The following is a 27164-nucleotide window of genomic DNA, read 5'->3' on the forward strand; positions in this document are numbered from 1 at the left end:
TTAATATTATTGCTAATTCTATCTACTTGTATTTGAAGTAAATCAATTATCATTTATCACAATACCAAGTGGCCATAAAAATCCATCACCCAAACCAGAACATTTGAGAGAATAAAAGGGAGAGTTAATAAAAAACTACACTCAAATAAGAGATGTGAAGTGAGACAATCCCCAGGCAAACTGGGATGTATGATCACCAGATCCACACAGATTTAGGTGTGAGGTGTGTGGCTACTTAGCATAATATTTCCCTCCCCTTGAATATTAGAGTTGCCAGATCACTATGGGATAATTTTAGTCTAGCAACAAAATCAAAGACCCAGACATATTTAGTTCTATAATGGGAGACAAAAGAAAGAAGGGGAATGGTAAAAACAAAGGGCTTGGCAAAAAATTCCATAAACTCTTTCCAGGTGATGGGAACAATTTTTAATCTCAATGCATAAGATTAGCTTTTTTCTTTTTAAATCTTGATCTGATTGATTTTTTATCTACAACATCCTAGACTACTTTTCTACTTTTGTTTTTTCATCCACCCCCCATACATAACCGATTTTTTAAAATTAATTGGCAGTCAATCAGTCACTCTCTCAAAACTAATTAAATGGTCCAAGTAGTAAATGTCATACTGAGTCAAAACCATGATTCTGTAATCCACTCCAGACAGTCTTTAACTGTATTTTAAAAGTTATAAAACAGGCTAATCCCCAGAGAAAATTATATTATAATGGTTCAAGTTAAAGTAAACCCAAACAATATTTACCCAACTGGTAAACATACACATGCTACAGGAATCACATTTTATCAAAAACATCATAAAATGAAAATATATATACACATATACATATATACACATATACATATATATGTATATGTGTATATATATATATTTAAAGACAGATATAGAACAATTGCCGGAGTCTTCTTAGTATCTTGAGTGCGGGGACTTAAAACAAAAGCAAGTTTAATTAAAGAAGCATACCTTGGTAAATGGTAGTACTTTACATTGATTTTAAAGGGGACTGTGAATTTTCAAGTCTTTTAAATTTCAAGTTTTGTCCTCATTCTAATTTTACGTAAAAATTTAAAATTTTTCTCAACATAAGTATCCTGTGATAGGTTTATTAGCAATAGTAAGGTTCATTCAAGCAAGAAATTTTCAAAACTTCAAAGAAAAATATGTAATTATCTCTTGTAAAATCTTTCAATCTTTCAGGACAAGTTTTTCTTTCCTTTTTTCCTCTTAAATTCTCTCTCCACTTAAGAATCATCACTCAGACCTCCAAATTGCTGACCTTACAAAGATCTCTAGGCTTTTCTAGCTGATAAGATTTCTCAGTTAAGACAGTTGAAACCTCTTACAGTTTGTATACTCAAGCTACTATATAGAAAGTGGTCTACAGATAAGACACTTGCTTCATGGTTAGACTGCCCCCCAAAAATCTAATAGGGATAAAACCAGAGTGAGTTGTATGTTTTCTAAGTTTCTTCTTAATCTCACAAAACATCAATTGACATATTTTCTTTTCTAAAAATAACTGAGAAAAAATTTAGTTTCAATTAACTGATTAATAATCAGACCTCCCTGGCTTTTTATATGTTCTAAGGACTTTCTTAAATGACTTAAGTATCTACTATTTGTATGATTCCAAGAACAAAAATAGTACTACTTTAGCAATAGTATTATTGCTAAATAGGACAAAACAGTATGCATGAGAAATCGGTACCACAGAATAATCAAATATATTGCTATTACATATACTAGTTATAAAAATGACTTATCCTGAAATAAAAGAAACCTATTTTATTTAACCCAGCCTATTCACTTCTTGTGATGTGTACTTTGGGAAACCCTTATATAAAAGCATATCTAAAAGTAGATCAAATTAAAGCATACATACATACATATATACATCATTCAATGAAATCTACTTCTAAAGTGAAGCTGTATTATAACCACAGGAGAAAAAAAGCAAAATCAGATATTCTACAAGAAATAATAATTATGACAGAAGGGACAAAAAACCCAAAGTTTTATGGTTTCTTTACAAATAAAAAAGTGACTCTATCAATAAATGTTCTGCATATATCATTTTTATTGTTACTGCATTATTTTTACTGTTAAGTTTCTCTAGAGTCAAAGTCTACTAGTAAATGCTTGAAGCAGCACGTGCTTTTAGTAAACAAAATCTATCACATTTCCATTTTCTATGCAATTAACAAGGATGCTCATGTAGAAAACTACATAATGGAAATCTGTGGAACAAAGCTATATTTGTTTACATAGTTTATAGCAGGAATAATTAAGAATGGGAATAATTTAGAACCACATAATAATTAAGAATGGGAATAATTTAGAACCATATAATAATTAAGAATGGGAATAATTTAGAACCACAGTTCTAAAATGTTATGGCCCTGCATCATACTAAGACAGAAGGCCAAGTATATACACAAAAATGGAGCCAATTTCAAAGACTATGCCTATTTGACATCACTAGCACAACCTGAACCAATGTGGGTCCGTCCAACTTTGAATGGGTCAGTTAATTTATTTACTCAGTCTTTTTAAAAATTCAGGTCACTAAGGAATTACATAAGGCAAGATAAAAAGAGATCTATTTTACCATACTCACTTATTTGCTTCTTTTTATATTGGGGCGCATATGAACACACTTTTTTCCTGAATTATGAAGGCCGAGAAAATGTTGTTTTGAGGGTAATATAACCCATAATATATTTTCTCAGCCTTTGTAACTGCCCATCAAGAACAATTAACCACTATAGAAATTTAATAAGGAGAGGGACTGCTGGTGAGCCATTTACTGGCAGATAATGTCTGAGGGATATGCACGGAGTACCACTAGACTCTTACTAAGAAGCAACCAAAAAAACATACTTACTCACCTTGGGTTCAGGGGAAAAACAACAAAAAACTGCCTTTTAGTGAGAAAGAGGCTATTGCTGGCTTGGAACAGGTTAAAAAGAAACTTCCCACACTAAGAAAGAAAAACTCTTAAGATTTAAGAACAAAGTAATGCGGCAGAAAAACAGATGACTCGGTTCATACAAACCAGACAATTTCCACAGTTATCAATAGGTGGACACTTAATTCTGTACTACCATAATTTATTTTCTTTCCCATCAATGCAGTTCATTGAAACAGAAAGATGGTAGAGAATTATTTAAGTATGATATTATATTACCTTAATTCAAATCTAAAAGTCAAAAACTTTTACAACTAAAATTAAGAAAAACAAAAATCATTACTCTCATGATACAATTATAAATTGATCAAAAAGTGACATAAGAATAGAGCTAAAATAACAAAGTAAATAATAATTTAACTGCTTTTTTATTGGCTAAAATGATGAACAAATTTTTAAAATGTCGATTCAGATACTATTTTGTTGTATTCAGAAAATGTCTTTGAATTACTGATGTCCATCTGTTAAAACAAAGCCACTCCAGCAAGAAGCTCTCTAAAGACCCCAAGTTTGCTGCAAATCTTGCTCATATCTGACATCAGAGGAAATCTATCTACATAGGATAAAGAACAGTGAACTCAATATTGGTTACATTTTCATTAATGCCATTTATTAGCACTACTTTGTTCTTTATCTTGTCTCATTTCTACTTTTTAAAATAATGTCGAATCTCATTTGGATTTTTTTTTTCACTGAAACTACAACAAAGATTTATCTCCACTTGCTGACAATGCTTCTCATTTGATATATTTCACTAAGGCCCTAATATGTTCATTCCTCTGTAATCTCTGGGATTCATGGTCAGATACTGCTTACTCATTCTGGTAGATCTTCTTACTCCTAACAAAGACTTCCAAAACATCAAAACAACTTTATAATTCTGCTTTCTCTTAGTGGTGACTGTTTACTTGCTGACTCATTTTCAACAACTTTTTTTTAATCAAAAAAACTTTAGTTTCTCTTCTTTGAATATTTAAAAAGGTGATCAATACAAAGAGCCAACAGAACATCCTAGACATATTCACATTGTACGTTGAGTACAGAGATAGTACCTTACTTCATTCACCTTTCGAATTAATTCTAATGACAAGTTGCCAAAAACACAACATATGTAGATTTAATGAAGGAATGAATAACTGAACAAATGAAGATCTGCTCAGAATGCCACTCACTCATAAACCTCTAATAAACTCTTAAAATATGCACTGAGGCAATGACCGGTGAACACATTACAATAGAGTTAGGTATAAAGTACTCTGAGAACACAGCAGATAATAGATTCCACAGTGACTACTTTGATCACACGCAATCACATCACTGATTTAGTGGCTACAAAGGCTACTTTTGGAGGATAACACTATACTTATCCCCTTCATGATCCCCCCAAAATTAGATATATTCCAAATACTCTTTAATTTCCATTAACTATCAAAGGCTGAATGTACCACTTGTAGCTCTTTCTCATCTTCATATGCCATTTATATAGCTTACTATTGTGATTAGTCTCTGGGACAACACCCAATAGCAGAAAAATACTAGCAGATTTCCGAATCTGTTACTTTGTTCCACTCACACTAGTACTCTCATCCTCACCCAAAAGGCTCTCTTTTAAAAGTACTAAACCACCTAATCTTCTATAGACGAAATGAACATATTAAAGTTGTATAGGTAGTATCAGCATAGGCAAGAACCATTTTAAAAGAATTAGAAAGGCCACCAGAATGTACCTATGTCTAAGGAGTTCCAGGCAGTGAGTTCTATTCTATTAGGTAAATTTACTGTGCTGTGTAGGCAATGGATTGTATAGAATGGGTCATTTATTAACTCCGTATCATTTGGATGTCACAGCATTTCATTGGGTCATACTGACAATGCACTGTACTATACTATAAACAAGGAAATATATATACCATTCATTAGTATTTTCCCACAAGAAAAATAATCTTTTGAAGTGTGAGCAATCATAATATATATTAACCTTTTAAAAATCAGGTAATAAACCAAGCTTTTACTTTAACCACAGGAGACAATGACAATAAATCATGTTATTTAGTGGTAATTTGCACTGCTCTAAGTCAGAGTATAGCAAAATAATTCATTTATATGAAGTGAAATTAGACCTGTCATACTACGCAGGAATCTGGAGAGGTAAAGGTCTAAACACAATGTTTAAAAGTTCAAAATCAATTTTTCCTCCACAATCACTATCAAAACATCTGAAGTCATTGGTATACTTACCACACTGACTGAATTTCTCTTTTAGTTTCTGCCAAGTCAAGTCAAAAGGCAGCTAGAATGAAAAAAGGTATTAGTAACAGATATACAAGGCAAAAAACAATTTTAAGTATTCTTTGCATTTCGTTGCTTACATTTCTGACAAATATCTGGTTGCCTTTGGAGCCTATTCTGTCTCTCATTCCGCTTCCCATCGGACCCGATAAAAATCCTCGATCCATATCGATGCTCCTTTCCAGTATAGCTCCTATACCTGGTCCCATTCTATCAAAGCTGGAACTCATCCGATCCAGTCCCATCCCCATTCCTCCAGTCACACTGTTCATGCCACCCATTCCACCACCTGGATTTTCAGGGAGGGAAGGAAGGATTAGGGGGTTGGTGTTTTTGTTTCAAAAACAGAAGGAAGAGGAAGAAGAGAAAGAGGAGGTAGAGAGTAATTTTCAAGAAAGAAAGGGAGAGAAAAATTAATTCATTTATGTAATTAGATAACACGTAAGCATAAAATTATTTTCATACATACAATATAACATTCTTCCAAGAAACAGAATTTAATTTGGCATACATTTAGTTGAATGTTAATGGCTAATTAAATGTGTTAATTTTAGTCACTATGTAATATATTATACACATATATTTCAATAAAATTATACTCTGATCATAAAACTCATCATATATAAATCATATAAATTTTCTACCAATTACTTTATCCATTAATATTATAGTAGTATTTACCCTCATTTTTATTTTCTAATAATACACCAACTTTAATAACTGCCAGAACAAAGATTATGGGGCAAATTCAAATTATTACAACTCCAACACACCAACTGTTGCTCTCATCATACTCTCCTACACAATATTCTTTTCCTAGCTTAACTTTCACCTCAGTATCTTCTGTTTCACATATAATTTCTTTTTGTATCAACTCAATTTTCAATAATGATTGCAACACATAACTTTTAGTATAAAGATTATAGAAAACTTGTTGAGGTAGCAACAAAAAAAATGGAATAACACTCCTTCAGCTGGAGCTTGAGAATTTAGCTCATAGCTCATACTCACTCCATTCTTATGCATTCAATCTCCTTTAACTATTCCAATCCTACTCATTCTCAAAACTCATCCTTGTTCTCATATCTAAAATCCTCATACATAGAAATTTGAAAAATTAACATCACCCTCAAATTGGCTTTCTGTGAATAACATATAAAATTAGGGAAACCGAAGTGTAAATACTGAGGTGAAAAGGGGAAGGTAGGGAAGTTATCATTAATAAGAAAATGGCCAAGTCTGAAAAGATGATGGAAAGAAGGAATAAAAGGAGAAGCAAGATACAATGGAAAGAGGTATCTTCAGCTGACAGGATTTTTGAATTAACTCTTAGAATAGTTCAAATAGGCTGTGTTTCCTATTTCTGAGATTTCAATCAATTAAAGGAAGTCAATAAAGTATGGAAAACTCATAGAGACATGGTTCAGTAAGCAACTCAGGCCCAAAACCAAGCCATGTGTTAAGCCTTAAATACAAGGCCTAAATATAGTAGTGCAAACAGATGCAAGAGATTTGGCATTCCCCAGTGTTGCAAATACTTTTGATTCTATCACAGGAAAGGTGTAAGAGAAGAGGAAATGAGCATCTCTTTCAACCTTAGCCCTCAACCTCAGGAGGTCTCTTTAGAAGTGTTATTTTTGGGGCAATTCACCTGGGTCTATCAAAAGACAAAAAAGGTGTTCGCAAATGAAAAAAGCTGTCACCAACAGCAGTTGTAGAGAATAAGCAAGGAAACAAAGTTGGTGATAATGCAAAAGTTGTTCCTGACAAATGATTAGAGAAATCCCGACATTCCCTAGTTGAAAAGAAGATTCTTAGATTGTCTTATAATTAACACATATTCTGATGTTAGTTTAGAAATATCAAAGTAAAATTCAAAGTTAGTTTAGAAATTTCAGTGATCAAACAAAAACTCAATAGCCATCAGTTTCTCTAAATGATGACAAGACATATTAACACATAAAAACAAAGTATTATATATACATATATATATACTACAATAACTACTCTTGCAAAATCTTGTGCAAGCACTCAAATATTACTGAATAAATTCTAGTAAAATTTAAACCTACTTATTCCAGATCCTACTGGACCCATGTTAGAAGCTCCTATTCTTCCCGCAAACCCTCCAATCATTGCACTGCCTAAACAAGGATGGAAAGATAATATACTAATTAATTTAAATAATCATACTTTAAAATTCCCAAGGCACTATGCTCTCAGAAGATGTACAGTAACTGAAAAATAGTCTTCTAGAATTAGGGTTCAAATATGTAAGATACTGCAAAAGAGGTAGTCCATTAAAATCCCTGAAGTGTTTTTATCTTCCAGTAATGTGTGAAACATTATAAATTTCTAGTTTTTCACACAAAAAAAGATAGAAACAAACTTTGAAAAATATAACCTGCAAAAAGAAAAGAAGTATGCAGCCAGCCTACCAAGTCTACCAAAGGAATCTCCAAAGCCTCGATTTATTCCAATATCACCACGTCCAAAATCTCTCTCCATGCTACTAGTCATCGCACCACGGTATAGCTCTGAAAAAATTATGCAACACATTAATCCTTTTTCAAGTATATCAATGCACAGTAATCCATTTAGGAACATATTGTAATCAAACCAAAAACACAGCAAACGTCACAAATACAAAAAATAAATGCCTGTGACTTAGCCAACTTACCTTCATGCCACATATATCCCCAGTCTCATCATGCCTGTCCCTATCCGCTAGGGCCCACATGTGCCCTCTGAAGACATCTATAGTACCCATTCCTAAGTAGGGAGAACATTTTAATAATGTGCTAAACTAAAGGTGGCATGCATGGCCCACCACACACGTACCTACCTCCCACTCGGCCAACTCCTCCAAATCCCCCCATGCTGTTCATTGCTTCCAGACCACCAAACCCAATTCCTATGGAATAAAGATTAATTTTGAGATTTGACTGTCAGGTGTACAGCTGAAAGGTACATTTTGTAAATCACCTTCCATATCCCTTAAGTATGTACCAGGCTCAATTTCTGCTAGCAGCTTTTAGGACACGAGCCAACAATAAATCATGACTTTTCCCCCCTTGGAATTCTCAACACAGTTCGTAACTTACTGAAAATGGTGATGGGTACACACAAAAAACAAATGTTTATACATACCTCCTCCAATTCTATTCATTCCTCCAAAACCTGGGCCATCCACTCCCACACCTCAAATAAAATACACAGTATGTACTTTCAGTAAATCTTATTTTTATGACTAAAGAGTGATATAACGCAATACATCAAAATAACTACCATTGGTTTAGTCACAATGGAACATTAGAGAAGCAGTGGGGCACAGGTAGGATGGTTTAAAGTGCTATGTCATATCAGTTGTCTAATTATGAGTCTTCAAAAAGGCCTCACTGAATATTTATTAGGCGAAAAACCAAATTCACTGGTCACATTCAGTTACAGGACCAGATAATTGTTCATTTCTTTTTGTTTGGCAGAACAGACAGAGAAATATGATTATCACTGATCTTTTTTTCAGCACAAACATATGAGTATCACTATACAGAGCAGATTTAGAGATCATGTCAGAAAGTAAGCACTCCTCTGAACATGGTAGCTAAAGAAGCAGTGAAAAATTAAAGAATAAAAATAGGATGTGTTTCAGAGGGTGCAGGGTCCACTCTTCTCGCTAGTTCTTTTGTGTTGGAAAATACAATATGTTTTCTTAAAAATTAAATTTATGTTAACACATAATGGGTTTATAATTATTTTTAAATAAGTATGTTTTAATTTCTAATATAATATTGATAAATATAACCACATAAACAAAAGTACTTTGGAGTCCTCAACAAATTTTTAGAGTATAAAAGGGTACTGAAACAAAAAAGTTTAAAAACCAATGTTCAATGATAAACTGTAAAGTTAGTCCAGGTGAAGAGCCAACTAGCTATCTGAAAAGTTACCTTCTCAGCAAGATACACAAACTTAAATTGCTTTTGATATGGTAGCCTTTCAGTCATTCCACAAATAATGTATACCCGGGATACATAAGGCACGAAGCTGAACATTCTCCTTCTGCCTTAGAGCCATTTCGAAATCCAGTGCTAAAAGGCTAGCTACAACACGGTGGCCTCAGAGAAACCCTTCTGACATTTGCCCACCCTCTTTCATGTTCTCTTCTCTCCAAGGTTTCACTCCTTTCTCAGACAGAAGTGACATCCTAAATACCCAATTATAAAATACAGTCCTTTAAACATTATTACAAATCAGCAAACGTGAGTTTTATGATCTAGTGAATGTATCACTTGATATAAGAAAGTCAGAATACTCACCACTTGGACCTAAATTTCCCATTACACCACCTATGTTCAACTGGCTGGCACTAATAGGCTGTCCACCCGGACCAAGTCCCATTCCAATGCCCCCAAGACCACCTGAAACACAATTAAGAATAATATTATCAACCCATGCATGATTAACTAACTGGCACTACAATTTTTTTAAAAAGCTACATGCCTATAGTTTTAGCTCTAAAATTTTTCAAATTTGTAAAGAAGGGCACTGGTTCTTGTTTTTATTGGAATGCAGCAGCACACTGAACCCTAACTATGATACCATTTATAAATAATGAGAAGTGGTTTATGAAGCAGATCCATCTTATATCTCAATTAAAGCTATACTGAAAAGGACTAATGAAATACCAAGAGGATTTTGAACATTATAGCACCTTGTAAATGGCATATCTGAAAATGAGATTCTTGCTCAAATTTGTACAACCACTTAAAATCTAGGAATTACTTTTAAAATGGTTCAAATCAAACCACAAAGTCAACTACCATGAAAACATAATATTGAGTAAAGCAAATGTCACATTACCTAGTTTTATCATTTACTAAATATTTATTTGCATTTACATGGCACCTTAAGTGTTTGTACATCCATTATCCATAGATGAGATTTTTGACACCTTAAGTTACTTGAGCTGTGCCATTAGGCTATGTGATTAAAAGTATAATTTAAGTTTTCTGTTTCTAAATCCAGTATTCTTTTTACTATTTCTCTTAAAATAAGCTAATTAAATTCATAATTAATGAATACTAAATTAATATCTGAGTAGGAACTGTTTTATTCTACTTTTAAAGTTCTTGCTAGTCAATGTAGCAATTAGGTGCTGAAAAAAACAGATACCGGGGGTGCCAAAAAATGTATACCAGTTAATGTTTGGTTAACGTTGCTCAAGTAGCAGTTCACCATAACACAAGTGTCTGGACGCTGATGGTAACCACTCTGAGCACCTCTTGCAATTGGAGAAGTCAACTGTGACTTGTATTCATCTTTTGCTATCAGTATATATCGAGTATCACAGTTTTAACCGTTTTCCTTTCTTAAAATGTGTATATACTTTTTTGGCACCCTTATGTATATATATTTTATAAAGGTAGAGTACAGAAGCATATAAAGGTAGAGTACAGAAGCATGTTAAATTGGAAAGATCAATGTGATCTGGTAAAGGAAGTATATTTTTCAGCTCAGTCCCTAACAATGGTCCAACTGAAAGCAATGGTACATTTGACCATCAACAACACTCATGTCTACATTGAGCACTCATTATTTTCATGTTATCATTGTTCACTAAAACGAAATAGGACTACTTGAAAGTTAGGCCAATCCCATGTCTTTGAACAAGAAAAATCTTCATGGATCTGGGAAATCCTGTTTTTTACCAAAAAGTAAGATTAGAGGCATAAGAAATGAGGAGGCTCCCACTTTTCAAGTCAGGATAATTTGAGTGAAGAGAGGGAGAGAGGAATGAAAAACTGGGAAGGTTAATCATGATTAATGTAACCAGAACAGATTCTGTCAAAAGCCTATGAGCTCATATTGTATCTCGATAGAGAAGAGTATACAAAAATGTAAATCTTGAAAAAAACATAACATAAAATAAGTATAAATGTAATAGAGGAATTTTTTAAATCTAAATAAATAAGAGTATTAATAGTTGAAAAGTATTTGGGAGACACTGCATAAAGCCAGGATCTCGAAAAATGACACCGAGTCATAAGGTAAACTTGGTGGAGGCGGGAAAGGACTGCCCTATAAAGGGAGAAAGGTCAATATTCAGATATATGTGCTGAGAATTTTCCATAATTTATTTTTTAAAAATGAATTCTCAGGTCAGGAAAGCCCAATAAATAGTAATACACACTCACACTGTAGTAAAATCATATCCCAAAGACAAAGATCTTAAAATCAGCTACATGAAGAACACAGCTTACCTATAAAGAAAGGACAATTCAACGGATAACTGATTGAATAGCAATAAATAATGGAAGCCAGAAGACTGGAATATTTCAAAGTGCTGACAAAATAACTATCGATCTTAAACTGTATAACCAGAGAAACTATCTTTGAAGACATTTATAGGAAAACGAAAATTGAGAGAATTTACTAACAACAGATCCTCAATGAGAGAGCTTTTAAAATATATGCTTCAGGGGCAAATAGTGCCAGGGTCTATGAAAGCAGAGAAATTACGACACAAAAAAATGGTAAATAATAATGCCTGATTTGTAGGATTGAAAAAAAAACAATACAGAACTAAAACACTGCACAATAGCACATAATTCAGTAGACAAGTGATCAGAATTAAAGCATTTAAAGGTCTACTGTTGAGTAAAAGACTACTTATATTGACTTCACATTTTATATAGACATATTAAAATATTCAGGATAACCACTAAAAGAAAAACAAGATAGGAGAAAAGTAAGTATTTATAAGTAGAAAAACAGAACACAAAATAAGATAATGGAAATTAGTCCAAATAAATTAGTAAATGTGAACAAAACAAAGCTTTTATACCTTCATTAATATTAGACATAAGACTTAAAAGTAGTTACTAAAGATAAAATCACTCCATAACAATAAAAGTTGATTCACTAGGAAAAATTTTTCTAAACTTGGATGCACCTACTAAGTTAGCTTTAGAATATTCAAAGTAAAAACAAGAACAAATAGACAAATCCACCATTCTAGTGGGAGATTTTACCATACATATCTCTCAGTAATTGACAGCACAAGCAGACAAAATTATTAGGATATAAGACCATTTACATGATTTAAAAACTAGCTTTACTAGACATATACATAACATTGCATTCACCAAGCACACCTGGAATATTAATAAAAATGTGCCATATGTTAGGCCATAATGCAAAGTCGAAAGGAACTCCAAGGAATCACAATCATATAGAACATCTTCTCTGGCTACACTGTTAAGTTAGAAATTAATAAGGAAAAAAACCTATACATTTGGAAATTCAAAAATACTTGGCTTTAGAAGAAATAATAATGGTACTTTAATAAAAAATTAAATCACAGTAAAAATACTCCAACAAAACTTGGGTACAGTGATTAAATTTAGCATATGAATTTATATACTTATATTAGAAAACAGGCTGCAAACTAGTGGAATAAATATTCAACTTAATGAGTTAGAACAAAAATAAGAGACTAAATCGAAAGAAACAGAGAGAAGGAAATAATAAAGCTAAGAGAAGAAATTAAGATACAGAAAATGAAATTCACGTCTTTGAAAGCGCCAATAAAACTAACAAATCTCTAACCAAAACTGACAAAGAAAAAGAGAAATTGCAAACCTTCAAAGTTAAAAGACAGACCTGTAGATGTGGCATAAATTTAAGAGATTATTTTATGCCAATAAATATAAAACTAGACAATAAGAGTTAAAATTTTAAAATAGAAATACACAAAACTGATTCAAGAAGCAGTAAAAAATATGAAGCAGTAGAAAATATGAACAACCAATAGTTAAAAATCTTCCCCAAAACAATATACCAAGACCAGACTGTTTTACACATACTTTCCAGCAAGCATTGAGAACAGATTACTAGAAAAAGAATACACACTCAACTTAATATTGTTTTTAATAACAAAAACTAGAATAACTAAAAAACAGAAAAAAATAAAATGTGGTAAAATGTGGTATTAGCAGTTAAAATGAAGGAACTGGAGCTACTCATTAATATTCATTATTAATATTCATTATTAATATCAATGAATTTCAAAACAAAAAAGTTAAATTAAAAACAGCAAGTTGCAGAATATATACAGTATGATTGATGTCACTCACACCAAATTTTAAATCCAGCAAAACAATGCCATGTTTATGGATGTATAAACGTAGGGCCAAATTAGTAAAACCTAAAAGGTAAACACTATATTCATAAGCTGTTTCTTCAGCTTAAGTTATGTGGTGGGAGGTGGGCAGGGGAGAGGAGGAATCTCACTTTATCTGCAAACTTTTATTTTAAAGAAAAGTCATCTAAAACAAATATGGCCTGATAGCTACACGAGTAATTTTATGTTTATATATTTAAAATATTTTATAAAAAATTTATTAATCAGAGAAGGTACAGTAAAATAGTTAAGAACAAGAGCTAGTATTTATTGAGTGCTTACATTATGCCAGAACTCTGCAAAGTGCTATCTATCTATCTATCTATCTATCTATCTATCTATCTATCTAAATTCATGCAATACTCAGGCTAAATCTATGAAGTAGGTACAGTTATCAGTCTCATTTTGTAGATGGGGCATTGAGACACAGATGTTAAGTACATTGCATTGTTGTTTTATAATCCTTTGGAAAACAATTTGATAATACTGATCAATGTGCATTACCTTGAGAACCTACTTCAGGATATCTATTTTAAGGAAATAATCAAAAACATACTAAGGATCTGTACACAAAAATACATGAATTACTCTGTTGGTGATTAAAGGAAAATAAATTAAAAGACTCAAATATACCTAACAGTGGAATAGTTACGGAGCATCCATATGATAAACTATTAGGTTGGTGCAAAAGTAATTGTGGTTTTGCAATTATTTTTAACCTTTTAAACCGCAATTACTTTTGCACCAACCTAATACTAAATATCCAATAAAAATAGTTGGAAAGAATTTTCAATATGGAATAATACTTACACTCTACTGTTAAACAAAAAGATACAAAATTATTATATGGTAGTTCTCAACTGTGTAAAAAATATACATGGGAAGGAAAGACTGAAAGAAAATACAAAAATTTGTTATAATGGAGGTTCCTTGTGAATAAAATTATAAAGACTTTTCTCCCTTCATGTATAAACTTACCAAATATTTTAGTATATATTGTTTTTATAATGAGGAAAAACTACCAAAAAGAGAAAAAAATGGCCCATAACTATCTTTTCAGTCTTCCAAATCAGTAACGCCAAATTATCTCCGTAACTCTAAACTAAACTCCAACTGTGTGCAACTTGGGATGTAGGCACAAAAACAGAGAGTTTGCTTAGCACATAATAAAATGGAAAAACAACATCTAATAATAGCTTTTACTTACGTGGTAATTGTGGTGTTTTACTGTCATGGGAACGGTAGTCTTCATGAGGGACAGACTTGTCATCCTAATTGCAAAACAGTTTATTATAAGGTTAACACAAAACTAAAAAGATCTGTAATGTAGAGGAGAGCAGATACAAGACTGGAAAAGTTGGGAGGGGTGAAGTGATATATAGGAACTCACCATTTTCACATGCATAGGCCTATCAAACAAAAACTGCCCATTGAACATAGCTGTTGATTCAGTCAAGGAAAGCCAGTTAACACAACTATAAAATTATACTTGAACACAAACACATTTTTAATAATCTTATTTAGAGTTTGACTATCTTTAATATTAATCAAAACCTTTAATATTGTACTTATTTGTTTCTTCCATATACTCAAAAGAAAAATCTTCAATTCTTTGACTTTAGTTTGATTTTATAAATAAAATGTAATCTTTTAATTCAACCATTGAAAAGAGAAAATTAAAATTAACAAGTCTTCATTTAAAGCAATTGTATTAATTTACAATGGATTACATAACTGTCAAGAGCGTGTATACATACAATTAGTTGTGGTAGGAAGAGAAAATAGAAAAAAGTTCATATTGGGCCTGTACAATGTGGCTAATTCAAGTTTTAAGAGTGACTTTAGTACTTGGACATAGAAAAGGTTTTATATGCTGGAGACTAAAGTCTAATACACATTTCTAAGCCAAGCAACCTTAAATTCCAGGACTCCCACAAAACGATACCAAGCTTCTTCAACCTTATTAAATAATGCTAAAGTGTAAATCAGGATACAAATTGCTTGAACTGCTTCAATTGCTTGTTCAAAAGTGACTGTGCCCATTCCTCTGCTCTTGCCATCTTTGTCTTCTTTAATATCTGCCCGCTTTACAGTTCCAGCTATGCTGAACACTTCCTTTAGCTTCTTCCAACCAACTTTGAAGTCAAGCTTAACATAAAATTATATAAAGTTACACACCTAATAAACCCCTCCCCATTTATAAATAATACAAACAAATCTTTTCTAAACTCTCAAAACTATAAAGAGCTATAATTCTTGTTAATGTATCAATAATATTCAAACAGAAACATCTTAAGTTGTTTAAAACCAGTTAAGCTACATCTATGTAGTTCCTTATCCTTAATTTGTTTTAAATTCCCAAAACAGTCTCTCAACTACTCAATCTAGTTTTACACATTTGAAACTTGCACATCTATTTTACTAAGAGAAATTCAGATTTTGGAAAGTACTGACTTTCAAAAGCTTGAACAAATGACAAACCAACTACAATATGCACATTCACAAATATCAAATATGAAAGAAAGCTAAAGAAAGAAATCCATTTACCAATACAAACAAAAATCACATACAATAAAAGTAAATAATTTCAAGAACTGCTAAAGGTTTATAAATCCCACAGTTCTCTTTTCGAAAAATTCTAAATACTTGTATTTACAGTCTAATATATACATACATATATACATATATAGACAGAGAGAGAGACAGAGAGAGAGAGAGAGAGAGAGACTTACACTGGTTTTGAGTTTACAATAATTTCGCTTTGGCTTACTTTATTTAAAAATAAGCAAAATGTTCCATAAACCTATAACCCATTCATCTAATTAAATAATCTCATAATTAGAACTAAATATCTGAACGACAAAATTTTAAACTAAAGCTTCAAACTTACATTAGCAACAAAAATTGTGGAACCAAGTCTACCAGCCTGCAAATTACTGATAACCTCAGGAGGAATGTTTGGATTATTGAGAATGGAAGGTGGTAAATTCATCAACCCCGATCCCATATCGGGTACATGTCCTCCTGGAAATGATCCTCCTGTTCGTTGCAATGCCCTACGAGCATTTTCTCCATCAGGATCCTATAACACACATTGAACGTTAAATGCCACTAGATACATCAATGAGTCTATATAATTAAAACAACAACTTCAAATTCTACAGTAGCTATCCCATCTGGCTCAAATCATTGGCCCTCTTGAAGAGTTTTTTTCTCATCCAGAGAATTCAGTCCCATAAAAACCTGTGGACAGACAAAAGATTACAGTCTCCAGGGATGTCAATGAAATACCACCTCTTTCCAATCACTAAAGTCACTTAAGAACTTGAAATTAGTTTAATTTTGCTCTTGTACTAGTGTACAAGTATATGGTACACATACATAAATACGCATAACTCAAAGAGGAACCAAATACTTACTGTACCTCTTTCAAAATGCAGTAATGGTGAGTTGTCACCATTGGATAATTAATTCAATGACAAACTGAGACTAACTCAAAGGTTTTCAACTACAGAACAGATTTTATAAAACCCAGGAATGTTGGGGTACAGGGGAACTATAATAATGTGTAAATTTCACTCCTTAACAAAATACAATTATCCACCTTACAACCTCTTTCCTTCTTCAACATGATTATGGTCTGAGATGGGGGGTGGGGAGACAAGGAAAAGCTAAGAGTCTAAATGAAGAATGACAATAAATACTGATTTCTTTTTTCAGTTCATTAACTTTATGAGAAATAGTTTACCTTACAAAACGAAAAGAGCAAGTTTAAATGTACTTCTCACTCATCTTACCAAGTAGAATGCAAAAAACGAATAAAAAAAACACCTAATAATAAACTATCATTAGCAATACAAAGTGCTTATGATATAGGTAACCATCAATTCTACTCTGCTGGGCTGTCTGGGAATACTAATAACAGGAAAGTTCAGTGACTAAAAATGCTTTAGAAAGGCTGGGAAAATAACAGAAGGTGAAAAAGTGAATGCAAAAATAAAGGTATTATGGTTTCCAACATATTTCTTCACCATGAAAAAATAAAAAGAAATACAGAAGTAAAGAAATACATGTTTTGAAGAATGTTATAAAGCTTTTAAGTTAATATATATTAAATGCTTCAGGTCTAAGGTTTCAAAAACTTACACAAATACTGAATTTAGGTTAGTGGTTACCTATGGGGAAGGTGGTGGACACCAAATAGATGCTTCATGAACTATTAAGGTAGTTAGGTTGTTTGTTCTTAACATTAACAAAGCATATTACTATGTTTGTCTTTGTCTACATGACATATATAAACATATATACCTATATAAAATATATATAAAATACAATTTATATAACACAAATTACCTACTATATATAACATGGTTTATATTCCTCTTTTCCCCTTTCATGTCAGCCTGCTAGTCATTGCCTGACATTGTTATTAAAGAACCTGTAGTAAGTTTAAAACTGCTCCTAACCCTCATTTAATTAAATGAAAAAGTGCAATTTTAGTATCTGTAAAGAAACATTGGAAATAAACTTTTCCTTTGACTATCACTAGTAGTTCTCAGCGTGGACCCCAGCTACGCATTGTAAATGAATTATTCTCAGGAAAGGGATCATTAGTGATGTTAATCCAAAAACGTTAATTGCATAAAGAACACTTCATCATTGAGCTAGGCCAAACTCAACCATTTTTTCTTTAAAAAAGGTTAAAAATGTAAGTATCATATGTTGGCTTGGATCACATAACTCTATTTTAGGGTCTCTGGAATATTACTGAGGATCTACAATGTACTAAAAACTTAAAAGAACATAAACAACATGTACCTGGCATTTAGCATCCAATAAACATTTTTTACAATTAAAATTTAAAAATAAAAACACTGAGACTATAATACTTGTCTTTTTGAAAAAGAATAAGAAACATCATAAAACAGCAAATCATAATCCTCAAAATAACAATTTCCTTTAAGGGTGATTATTCTACAAATGCCATCCTTATGAGAAATTATTTAGGATATCAACATATTTCTGGAACATTGGTCCTGGCTTCCACATAAAAAGCACTAAATAAATGGCTGGCACAGACTGTAACAGTCTAAACTTTCTCTACCAATTCTCCACTTCCCAGTCAAAAAAAAAAAAAGAAAGAAAAAAAAACAATAACCCCCAGGCTCAAACAGGATTAGAGGAATTCAGAGGCGAACTCAAATAAAGGAATTAGGGATACTTGTATTTGTTGGTAGCATAGCCTTTCATTTTAAGCTACAGTAGTCCCTATTTATCCAGGGTTTCACTTTCCTTGGTTTCAGTTACCCACAGTCCCAAAATATTAAGTGGAAAATTCCAGAAATAAACAATCCATAAGTTTTAAATTGAGTGCTGTTCTGAGTAGATAAAAATCTCGTGCTGTCTCACACTGTCCAGCCTGGGATGTGAATCATGCCTTTGTCCAGCGCATCCACACTGGATTCGCTTCCCACCCGTTAGTCACTCAGTAGCCACACCAGTTATCAGATCCACTATCACGGTATCACCGTGTCTGTGTTCAAGTAACGCTTCTTTTACTTAACAATGGCCCCGAAGTGTAAGAGTAGTCATGCTGGCAATTCGACTAAGACAACGAAAAGCCATCAAGTGCTTTCTTTAAGTGAAAAAGTATGAAGGTATGGGGTAAAATGTAGTATACACAGGGTTCCATATTGTCTGTGGTTTGGGGCATCCACAGGGAGGTCTTGGAATGCGTCACCTGCGGAAAAGGGGGAACTATTGCATTCTCACCTCACGCTCAGGAAAAAGAATGACCACTAACATTCCCACCTGGGAGAATAACAACAATCATTCCTACAGCTAACATTTATATGTAGTTAAACTATTTTGAGCACTATGCTAAGTGCTTTATATAATATCACAATTACAACAAATAGCTGATATTTATTAAATGTTTTATATATATTAACTGTTTGAGTCCTTATAACAGTATCAGATAGGTTCTCGTATTATTCCCATTTTACTGATAAAAAACAAAGAAATAAAGAGATTAAGTAATTTGCCCTGGGTCAGAGATTCTCTTATGCCACAGACTGAGTTCTTTGCCACAGACTGAGTTCTTCACCGCGGTATCTCATTTAATCCTCACAAAAATCCCATTAGATTAAGTATTATCACAGTACTATTATAAGTAACATGCCCACCCACACAGCTAGAAAGAGATAGAGCAGGGACTCAAATCACTACTATACTAAGTGTCACTGACAGTATTGTTCTATGACCAGTGATTAACATCTCTGCTGGTAGAAAATCTTCAGGGTCCCAAAGTTATATCCTCTATCTTTTTTTAATACAGACTTTACCAAGGATATATACATAACTGGTCTGTGAGCAAACTTCAGATAAGATTAACAATATGAGCTAAAAGAAGATATGAAAATGACTGCTATTCAAGCTAATCATTTCTACGGTCAATTGTACCTAACTGTACCTAACTGTACATAGTTTCTGTACATTCTTTGATTATTCTTTTATCAACATATTTATATTGCAACAATTCTATACAAAGGAACATCTCCATTTTAGGGGTTTCCAAGTTCCAGTTATAAATTTCACTAACAGAGTTAGACTTTCCTTAAATTTTAATCTGGCACAGTTTCACAATTATTAAAAGTGAGTATCAATTTTATTCAAATCCATAAGGTATTTGTATTATTAAGCAAACTTTATCAACTACAAGAATATCTACTATGTTTCTCAACTTAAACTACACCACCTAAAAATTGAAAATGTATGTACCAAATAACGTCAGCACCTAAAGTGCGTCATCTTTAAATTTCTGAGTCCTGAACTTGTTTTAAATCACGTACTTCTGCTTCTAATAACTTGGAACAAATCAAATATACAGGCTAACTGCTTAAGGGCAAATAGAAAATCATGTATAAGCAAAACTATCATCAATACATAATGCTTTAATAAGCATCAATGTTAAAAAAAAAAAAAATGTTGTAGTCAGATAAACACATTACCAAAGATGAAAAACCAAAGAAAACATGTCCTTATATCCAAATGTTTATTTAAAATATAAGCAATCTTACCTCTTTAATATTCAGGGGTCTTCCACTAAGATCATATTTGTTCATGGTTTCTAGGGCTTTCTTTACAAATTCTTCATCTTTGAATTCAACCACCCTTAAGGGGGGAAAAATTTATGGAACAGTTTTATGTACTAAAGTTTTTTTTCCCAATCAGAAATTTAAATTTGACTTAAGATACTTAAAAAAAATTTAAAATTCTTACCCACAACCCTACATCCAAGTAGATTTGTCAATATATGCAAAAGAAAAAAGGTTTTAGGTCAGTAGACGAAGTTACTGGTAGAGTCTAACATTTAAGTCATTAAAACCAATCAATAATACAGTCAATTTTTTTTGTCTTTTACACCTCCAGAACATAACAGGCAAGTGACCACAAATTTTCTGTAAATTTTTAAATGTCTCTATTTAAGATAGTAGGATTTAACATATTCGTGAAGCACATTTTACTTTTAGATGACTCCTCAAGATAAAACTAATATAATGTCATTGCACAAATCCAATCAAAAGTACTTAAAATAAATAACAGAAGGCTCTAATACACTTATCCTTACATAGTTATAAGTATTTTCAAAAGACGTACTGCGCACAAATTGATTTTAATGTATATTTTTCAATTTTATTAAAATCAAAATAGGAAATATTAATCTCACTTTTAACGAAGTTCTCAGAGAAAACTGGCTGCACATAATTTAACAGCATCCAGTTTTAAGTATGTAAAAACAGTCACCTATGCTAAAGAAACAAATTAGTAGTATCATTTTTTAAATAATTCTTTGTCATTGTTACTGTTCAAAGTGCCACTGAATGTAATGACAAAGTTTTTATTTTTCATGCACCCAACTGGTTTTTGCTAATATAATTAAAATCGTTAAAAGCTTTCCATTGTGTTCTTCTTCAGTATATTCTTTCTTGTTGCTAAAAACCAAAATAGACTATCATCCAATTCCTTCTATGTCAATTTAATCATCAGTGTCATCCATACCAATTGGTCAGAATACTGCCTCTTATGTAGTCCTGTAGGCTACCAAATTAAGTTTTTCATGATAAATTTCAAACATACATTCTGAATTAACACCTTTAAGCTATAGGCTTCTCATAGAACTCTTAAGGAATATTATCAATTCAGTGACTTTTAAAATATCCTTGAAGACATCAAAACACAACAAAAAAAAAAATCCTACATTAACTCTATTCGCTAAGAAGCAGCATTACCTTAGAGCATTAAAAAAGTGAATGCCCTTTGTGAGTATTTATAAAACCCATCCCTTCCAGGCAGCTAGCTTGATCTGTGTAAGTGTCAGACTTGCTAGTATAAAGCCTCAAATCTTGTATAATAAAGTAAAACAAAATGAAACTTAAGTTTCCAAAAACTGGTACAAGTATTATACGAAAAGTAAACCGCTGAGGAACTTTTAAACCTCAAGCAGATGATTGCCCACAGCACTTACCCTTGATTTTCCTTCCGCATCCTTAAAGAGCTCCACGTATGTAACCTCACCAACTACATAAGACATACAAAAGGAAGATACCAAGAAACAATACATTTAAACACCAATGTCTTGCTTTACTGCACACCTGTGCACAACTCTACAGAAAGGCACCTATTATTCACCAACAATCAAAACCAGACCAACGTACCTCCTGTCAATGGCTATGTAAATTTAACTAATTTTCAGAAATGTACATCATCCACATTCTCTAAAAAAGCTAACAACCATATTAACCTAATTCATACTACAGATCATATTTTGGCCAGCATGATATAGTTGGTGAACAAATGCACATATACATACAAGTAGACCCTTAGCCTATCATATTAAAAACATCAACATTAGCACTTTTCAAATAACTTTAGTCGCCTACACACAACAGCTGTTTTAAGGTGACTTCCTACCTGAATGTCTTCAATCATGTTTGCCATCAGTAAGCTAAATTTACAAGTCATGCTTCACAGCAAGCCACACACTTTCTAAATAGTCAATGAATAAAACCAATCAAATAGTTGTCACCTTACAACAGATACACCAATGCAATTTTTAAAAAATTTATTAGAAGAAATCAGCCTCAAAACCAAGTACATAGTTTTCTGGACTGTTGAAACTCAGTTTTTCAAGAGATAACAAAACTAACTTTTACAAAATCAAGTATGAAAATTATTTTCCCCCAAAACCAACCATATATATAAAATGAAAGTTTTCAGATTATTCTGAAAACAAAACTGCAACAGCAGTAACGCAATTTTAATATAGAACTGAAGAGACAGCATCATGGCATTCATGACAATGCACACAAAATGAATTCCACAGGCAGATTCCAGACTCCACCAAGATAATAACAAAACAGCTTTTGGAAAAAAAATAATCAGACCTTATTGTTCAGTCTTTAACATCTAAATGTATTGCTTAACTAATGCAATAGTCCTTTAAAAATCTATAAAAACTTCAACTAGACAAAGCAATCACGTTAACAAAATTCTTGGTGGCATGCATATGCTGGCTTGCTACTATCCCACTGAAATAACAAAAAAAAAAACAAAAAAAAAACTTCATTTATCCATACTACCTTATAATGAAATTGCATCAAGTGAAAGAAGAGGAAAAGGTTAATTCATGTGTCAAGAAATAAAAATTGATTCTTGAGTCTGTGGCTCAGAGGAGTAAAAAATTTTGCTTAGTTCCCTCCCCCTTCTACATGAAGATTATCCAACAGTCGGTTTATCAGAGCTGGTTACCTTTTTCTCTCATTAGATCTTTAATAGCTTGCCATTTCATGTCATATGGGATGTTGCTAATGAAAACTCTGTTACGATTTGGACCTTTCTTTTCTCCAATGCCCGAATTCTTGTCTTTCGAATAAGGATGAAATCTATTGGCCTTCTTATTTCCTGTAGACTTTTCTTTTAATTCAGATTTCTCTTCTTTTACTGATTCATCATTCTCCCTATGAATTAAAAACAAAACAACAAAAAGAATACCCCAGTCACATTTCTAATAATGGAAGTCTGTATTAAATATTCAATATTTATCATCTCACCTCACAAAACTCTCCACTTAGATCTCAACAAAGTAGCTGGAGGGTCACACTGCTGGCTTTGAAATTACCCAATGCCATTTCAAAGCCAGGAGTTGGGCAGATTACCAAACTTCTCATTCACAATCTTTTCTTCCATAATAAATAGCTGCACATCACTCAGTTTTTCCCATCCTAATAGTTAATTAATGTTATTAGAACTTAACAAGAGGGGGAAATGGGTAGTTTTATTCCTACAGTATGTAAAACTGCCACCTTTAATGGGGAATTAACTTTCTGGGCTTTACTCAGAACTCTAAAACGAATTTATAAAATTTTTTCTATTTTCAGTTTTGGTCAACACAGAAAATTGGTAAGGTATCCTAGTATTTTCATGTTCAACATTTTCAGTGTTCTAACCTACAAACTAAGATAGGGTACTTCATAGAATTATGCCATTTTTATTAGCAGTATTACCTATAAGGGGGGGTAGGGTGGAGAAGGGAAGCAGTACTTAAATGCAACATGGACCAGAATTTTATAAATTTCCTTTATAATGGGGCTCTAACTGAAAAAATATTTAATTTATAAAACTGTAATAACAAAGCAAATATATGATGTTATCCACCAATCATCTGGATGATAAGTATACACTTAAAGTAAATCCTATAGATAAAAATCTGAATATTTTAAAAATGCAATTTACTTTTCAAAAGGAATTTTTTACAGAAAAAGAATAGATTTATTTTAAATTATTCTAGTGAATTTAAAACTATTTAATTGAAACTTTGATCTTTAAAACAAATTTTCACAAACAGATACTAATTAAAATCTCTGGGAATGACATCCAGGAATCTAAATCTTTTAAAGCTTCCTGGATTATTCTGACAACCAACCAGATTTCATGATCCAGGCTCTAAATTATCTCCTAGGCCAAGCAATTGTGGGAATCTATACACTGCAGTGCTCCACCCACTACTTATTCCACGATATACTAAACTTTTTAGACACTACTTTTCTGAGCAGGTAACAACACAGCCATAAATATGTTATACTTTGTAAAACTCTATGAACACAAAAACTACCTGCACTGGTATCAGTAGCATCTAACTATACAGAACACGTGCTCGATAAATATTAATTCTTGAATGAGGGAACAGTCAATTAAGAATCCATATTCATCTGAGCACAGATGTTACTGCTCTTTGCCAGAAAAACTGCTAAAATCAAGAGACATTAGAGCCAAACTTGCTTTGCCACTGTGTCAGACCTTGACAGGGACACCTTCACTATCAAACATCTTCCCTCATCATAAATGGCACATCCTGGAAGAGATCATCTCACCTGTCCAACTTTAGCAAGTATCTACCTGTCTAAACAGTCACACTTCTGAAAATGACAGTAAGCAGCCAAAAGGCACAGAGGCCTTTTCTCCAGTTTATGAGTATAGTAGTAGACAGAAGATCAAGCTTTTCTTTTTAATCCCCCAAAGAACCCATTCATATAGTACGCAGAATTCAATGTTTTTTAAAATAACTAAGTCTCTGTTCAGGTCAATAGACATCTATACTCACATGGTCACTAGCTAAATACCACTCCCCTACCTATTTTTATTTTCTTCCTGAATGAAACCAATTTTGATAATTGCACAATGTTCTTAAGTACTCGCTATATTCTTCTATTCTTACATGGATGTCGTAAGCACAATCTGACAATTCAATTAAAAAGCTATATTATCACCTATGAAACCATCACCATACTCAAGATAATGAACATATCCATTACTCCCAAGTTTCTTCCTGTACCTTTGTAACCCTTCCCTACCATCCTTCCCTATCCCTTCCCTTGTCCCCAGGCAATGACTAATCTGCCTTCCCTCACTCTAGTTTAGTTTGTGTTTTCTAACCTTTATATAAGTCAAATCATACATATGTTAAAAAAAAAAGGCAGTAATATTATATAGGATACCCTTTTTTAAATATTCACTCAACAGATGACCAAAGAAAGCAATCTCTTCAAATTTTCCTTGTTAGTGGCATCTTAAAGATCCTGCTGAACTGCTCATCTACAATGCATAAATTAAAACTATCTATAGACCAATTTAGTGGCTAGAGGTACGGTCTGATTAAGAAACTAAGCTATAATTACTCAATTTCTGAACTCTTTCTATGTCCTAAATACAGTATGAAAGACAGTAAAAATATATGTGAAATCTCGTCAGGAAATGATGCTACACAATATTAAAATATTGGCACTATACCCAGAATTCCATGTACTAATTCCCAAACTATTCATTTAGGCAAATCCTCTCCTCAATGTAGTTGAAATACAGACTGTGACTATTCTGTCATAAAAATGTTATCTATTCATAAGAATGAACTATGGCTACCTAAATTATAACATATATTTTTGAAAAATCAATATTGAACATCAGGTAAGAAAACATAGTTTTAATACAAGATTTAAAAAACCATAATGCCGTGTTTCCCCCAAGACCGGGGTCTTATACCGTGTTTCCCCAAAACTAAGACCAAGTCTTATATTAATTTTTGCTCCAAAAGACGCATGAGGGTGTATTTTCAAGGGATGTCTTATTTTTCCATGTACAACAATCTACATTTATTCAAATACAGTCATGTCATCTTCTTCTGGAACATCGCCATAACGTACTAAATGCGTCCGTCTGGCTGATGATCTTAACTGGGGCTTATTTTCAGGGTAGGTCTTATTTTGGGGGAAACATTCCTATGTGCTACATAGGAAATGCAAAACTACACCCAGTTCCACTCTTTACTCCTAATATGATAAAAAAATAATACTCTACTTCAACCACTTCACTGTGCTCCAGTGCTTAATATTTTATACACGTGTCCTAATGTAACTTTCAATCTCCATATACTCCAAGGTGTTACTTACATCATCACCCTTGAATGATGAAGACTTGTAACAATATTGTTATTTTTCCTCCTATACACTTAAGGAGAGCTAGTGTACTATTTTGGCATACAGAAAAGACTACACTTAGGAAAACATCTTTAACTTCTTATCAAAAGATGGGAACATGCCAACTAAATCCTCTGTATATGAGTTTCATGACCATAAAAGTTCACTTCCGCATTTCTTAAACAAATATTTATTGGGCCATTTAAATATAAGGCCTTGGAGATACAAAGATAAATAAGACAGGGTGGTCTCCATCCTCAATGACTAAGACTTAACTTCAGCAAAAGTCATTTCAATCTTAACAAGAGGCACAGTGTTCACTTCTAGGTAATATATATTTTATGGCAATATTTGGTCATTTCTGTCATCTCTATGAATTCTTATCATTAAAAACATGGAAATCAACTGAAGTTTATGTGTGAGTTGTTAACTACTCCAGTTGGTTCACAGGGTCAAAAAAGAAAAAAATAAGGTTATTAGGTTGATACAGGTAAATGTCCCTAGTTATTTAGTGTGAGTGACCCATGCTGGACCATTATATGTTCTTATGGAATAAACAGTACAAGAAACCGCCTCTTCACTCAACTTCTGGGCAAAGAAGATAGGAGATGAATTATAAGCAATATGAAAAGAATCTTCATTTGTATGTAGTGGTAGCATTTCTTTTCTTCA

General features: G+C 32.6%; 1 protein-coding gene across 2 annotated transcripts in view; it reads right to left on the bottom strand.

The window, feature by feature from the left end:
• The window catches only part of MYEF2 (myelin expression factor 2), a 31689-nt gene that overhangs the window by 2608 nt on the left and 1917 nt on the right, over positions 1–27164 (bottom strand). The window contains exons 2-16 of one of the 2 annotated variants that reach the window (XM_081048813.1): positions 23272–23480; positions 21989–22041; positions 20743–20750; positions 20541–20634; positions 16352–16543; positions 15456–15609; positions 14852–14901; positions 14669–14732; positions 9596–9697; positions 8427–8477; positions 8122–8190; positions 7715–7813; positions 7349–7420; positions 5357–5565; positions 5226–5277 (exon numbers count right to left, since the gene is read on the bottom strand). In XM_081048813.1, the coding sequence (XP_080904939.1) occupies positions 5226–5277; positions 5357–5565; positions 7349–7420; positions 7715–7813; positions 8122–8190; positions 8427–8477; positions 9596–9697; positions 14669–14732; positions 14852–14901; positions 15456–15609; positions 16352–16543; positions 20541–20634; positions 20743–20750; positions 21989–22041; positions 23272–23480 (1478 nt within the window). The remainder of the gene's footprint in view (positions 1–5225; positions 5278–5356; positions 5566–7348; positions 7421–7714; positions 7814–8121; positions 8191–8426; positions 8478–9595; positions 9698–14668; positions 14733–14851; positions 14902–15455; positions 15610–16351; positions 16544–20540; positions 20635–20742; positions 20751–21988; positions 22042–23271; positions 23481–27164) is intronic. The other variant, XM_081048814.1, reaches the window with a different exon arrangement.

The sequence above is a fragment of the Rhinolophus hipposideros genome (assembly GCF_964194185.1).
Source record: "Rhinolophus hipposideros genome assembly, chromosome: 5".
NCBI lineage: Eukaryota > Metazoa > Chordata > Mammalia > Chiroptera > Rhinolophidae > Rhinolophus > Rhinolophus hipposideros.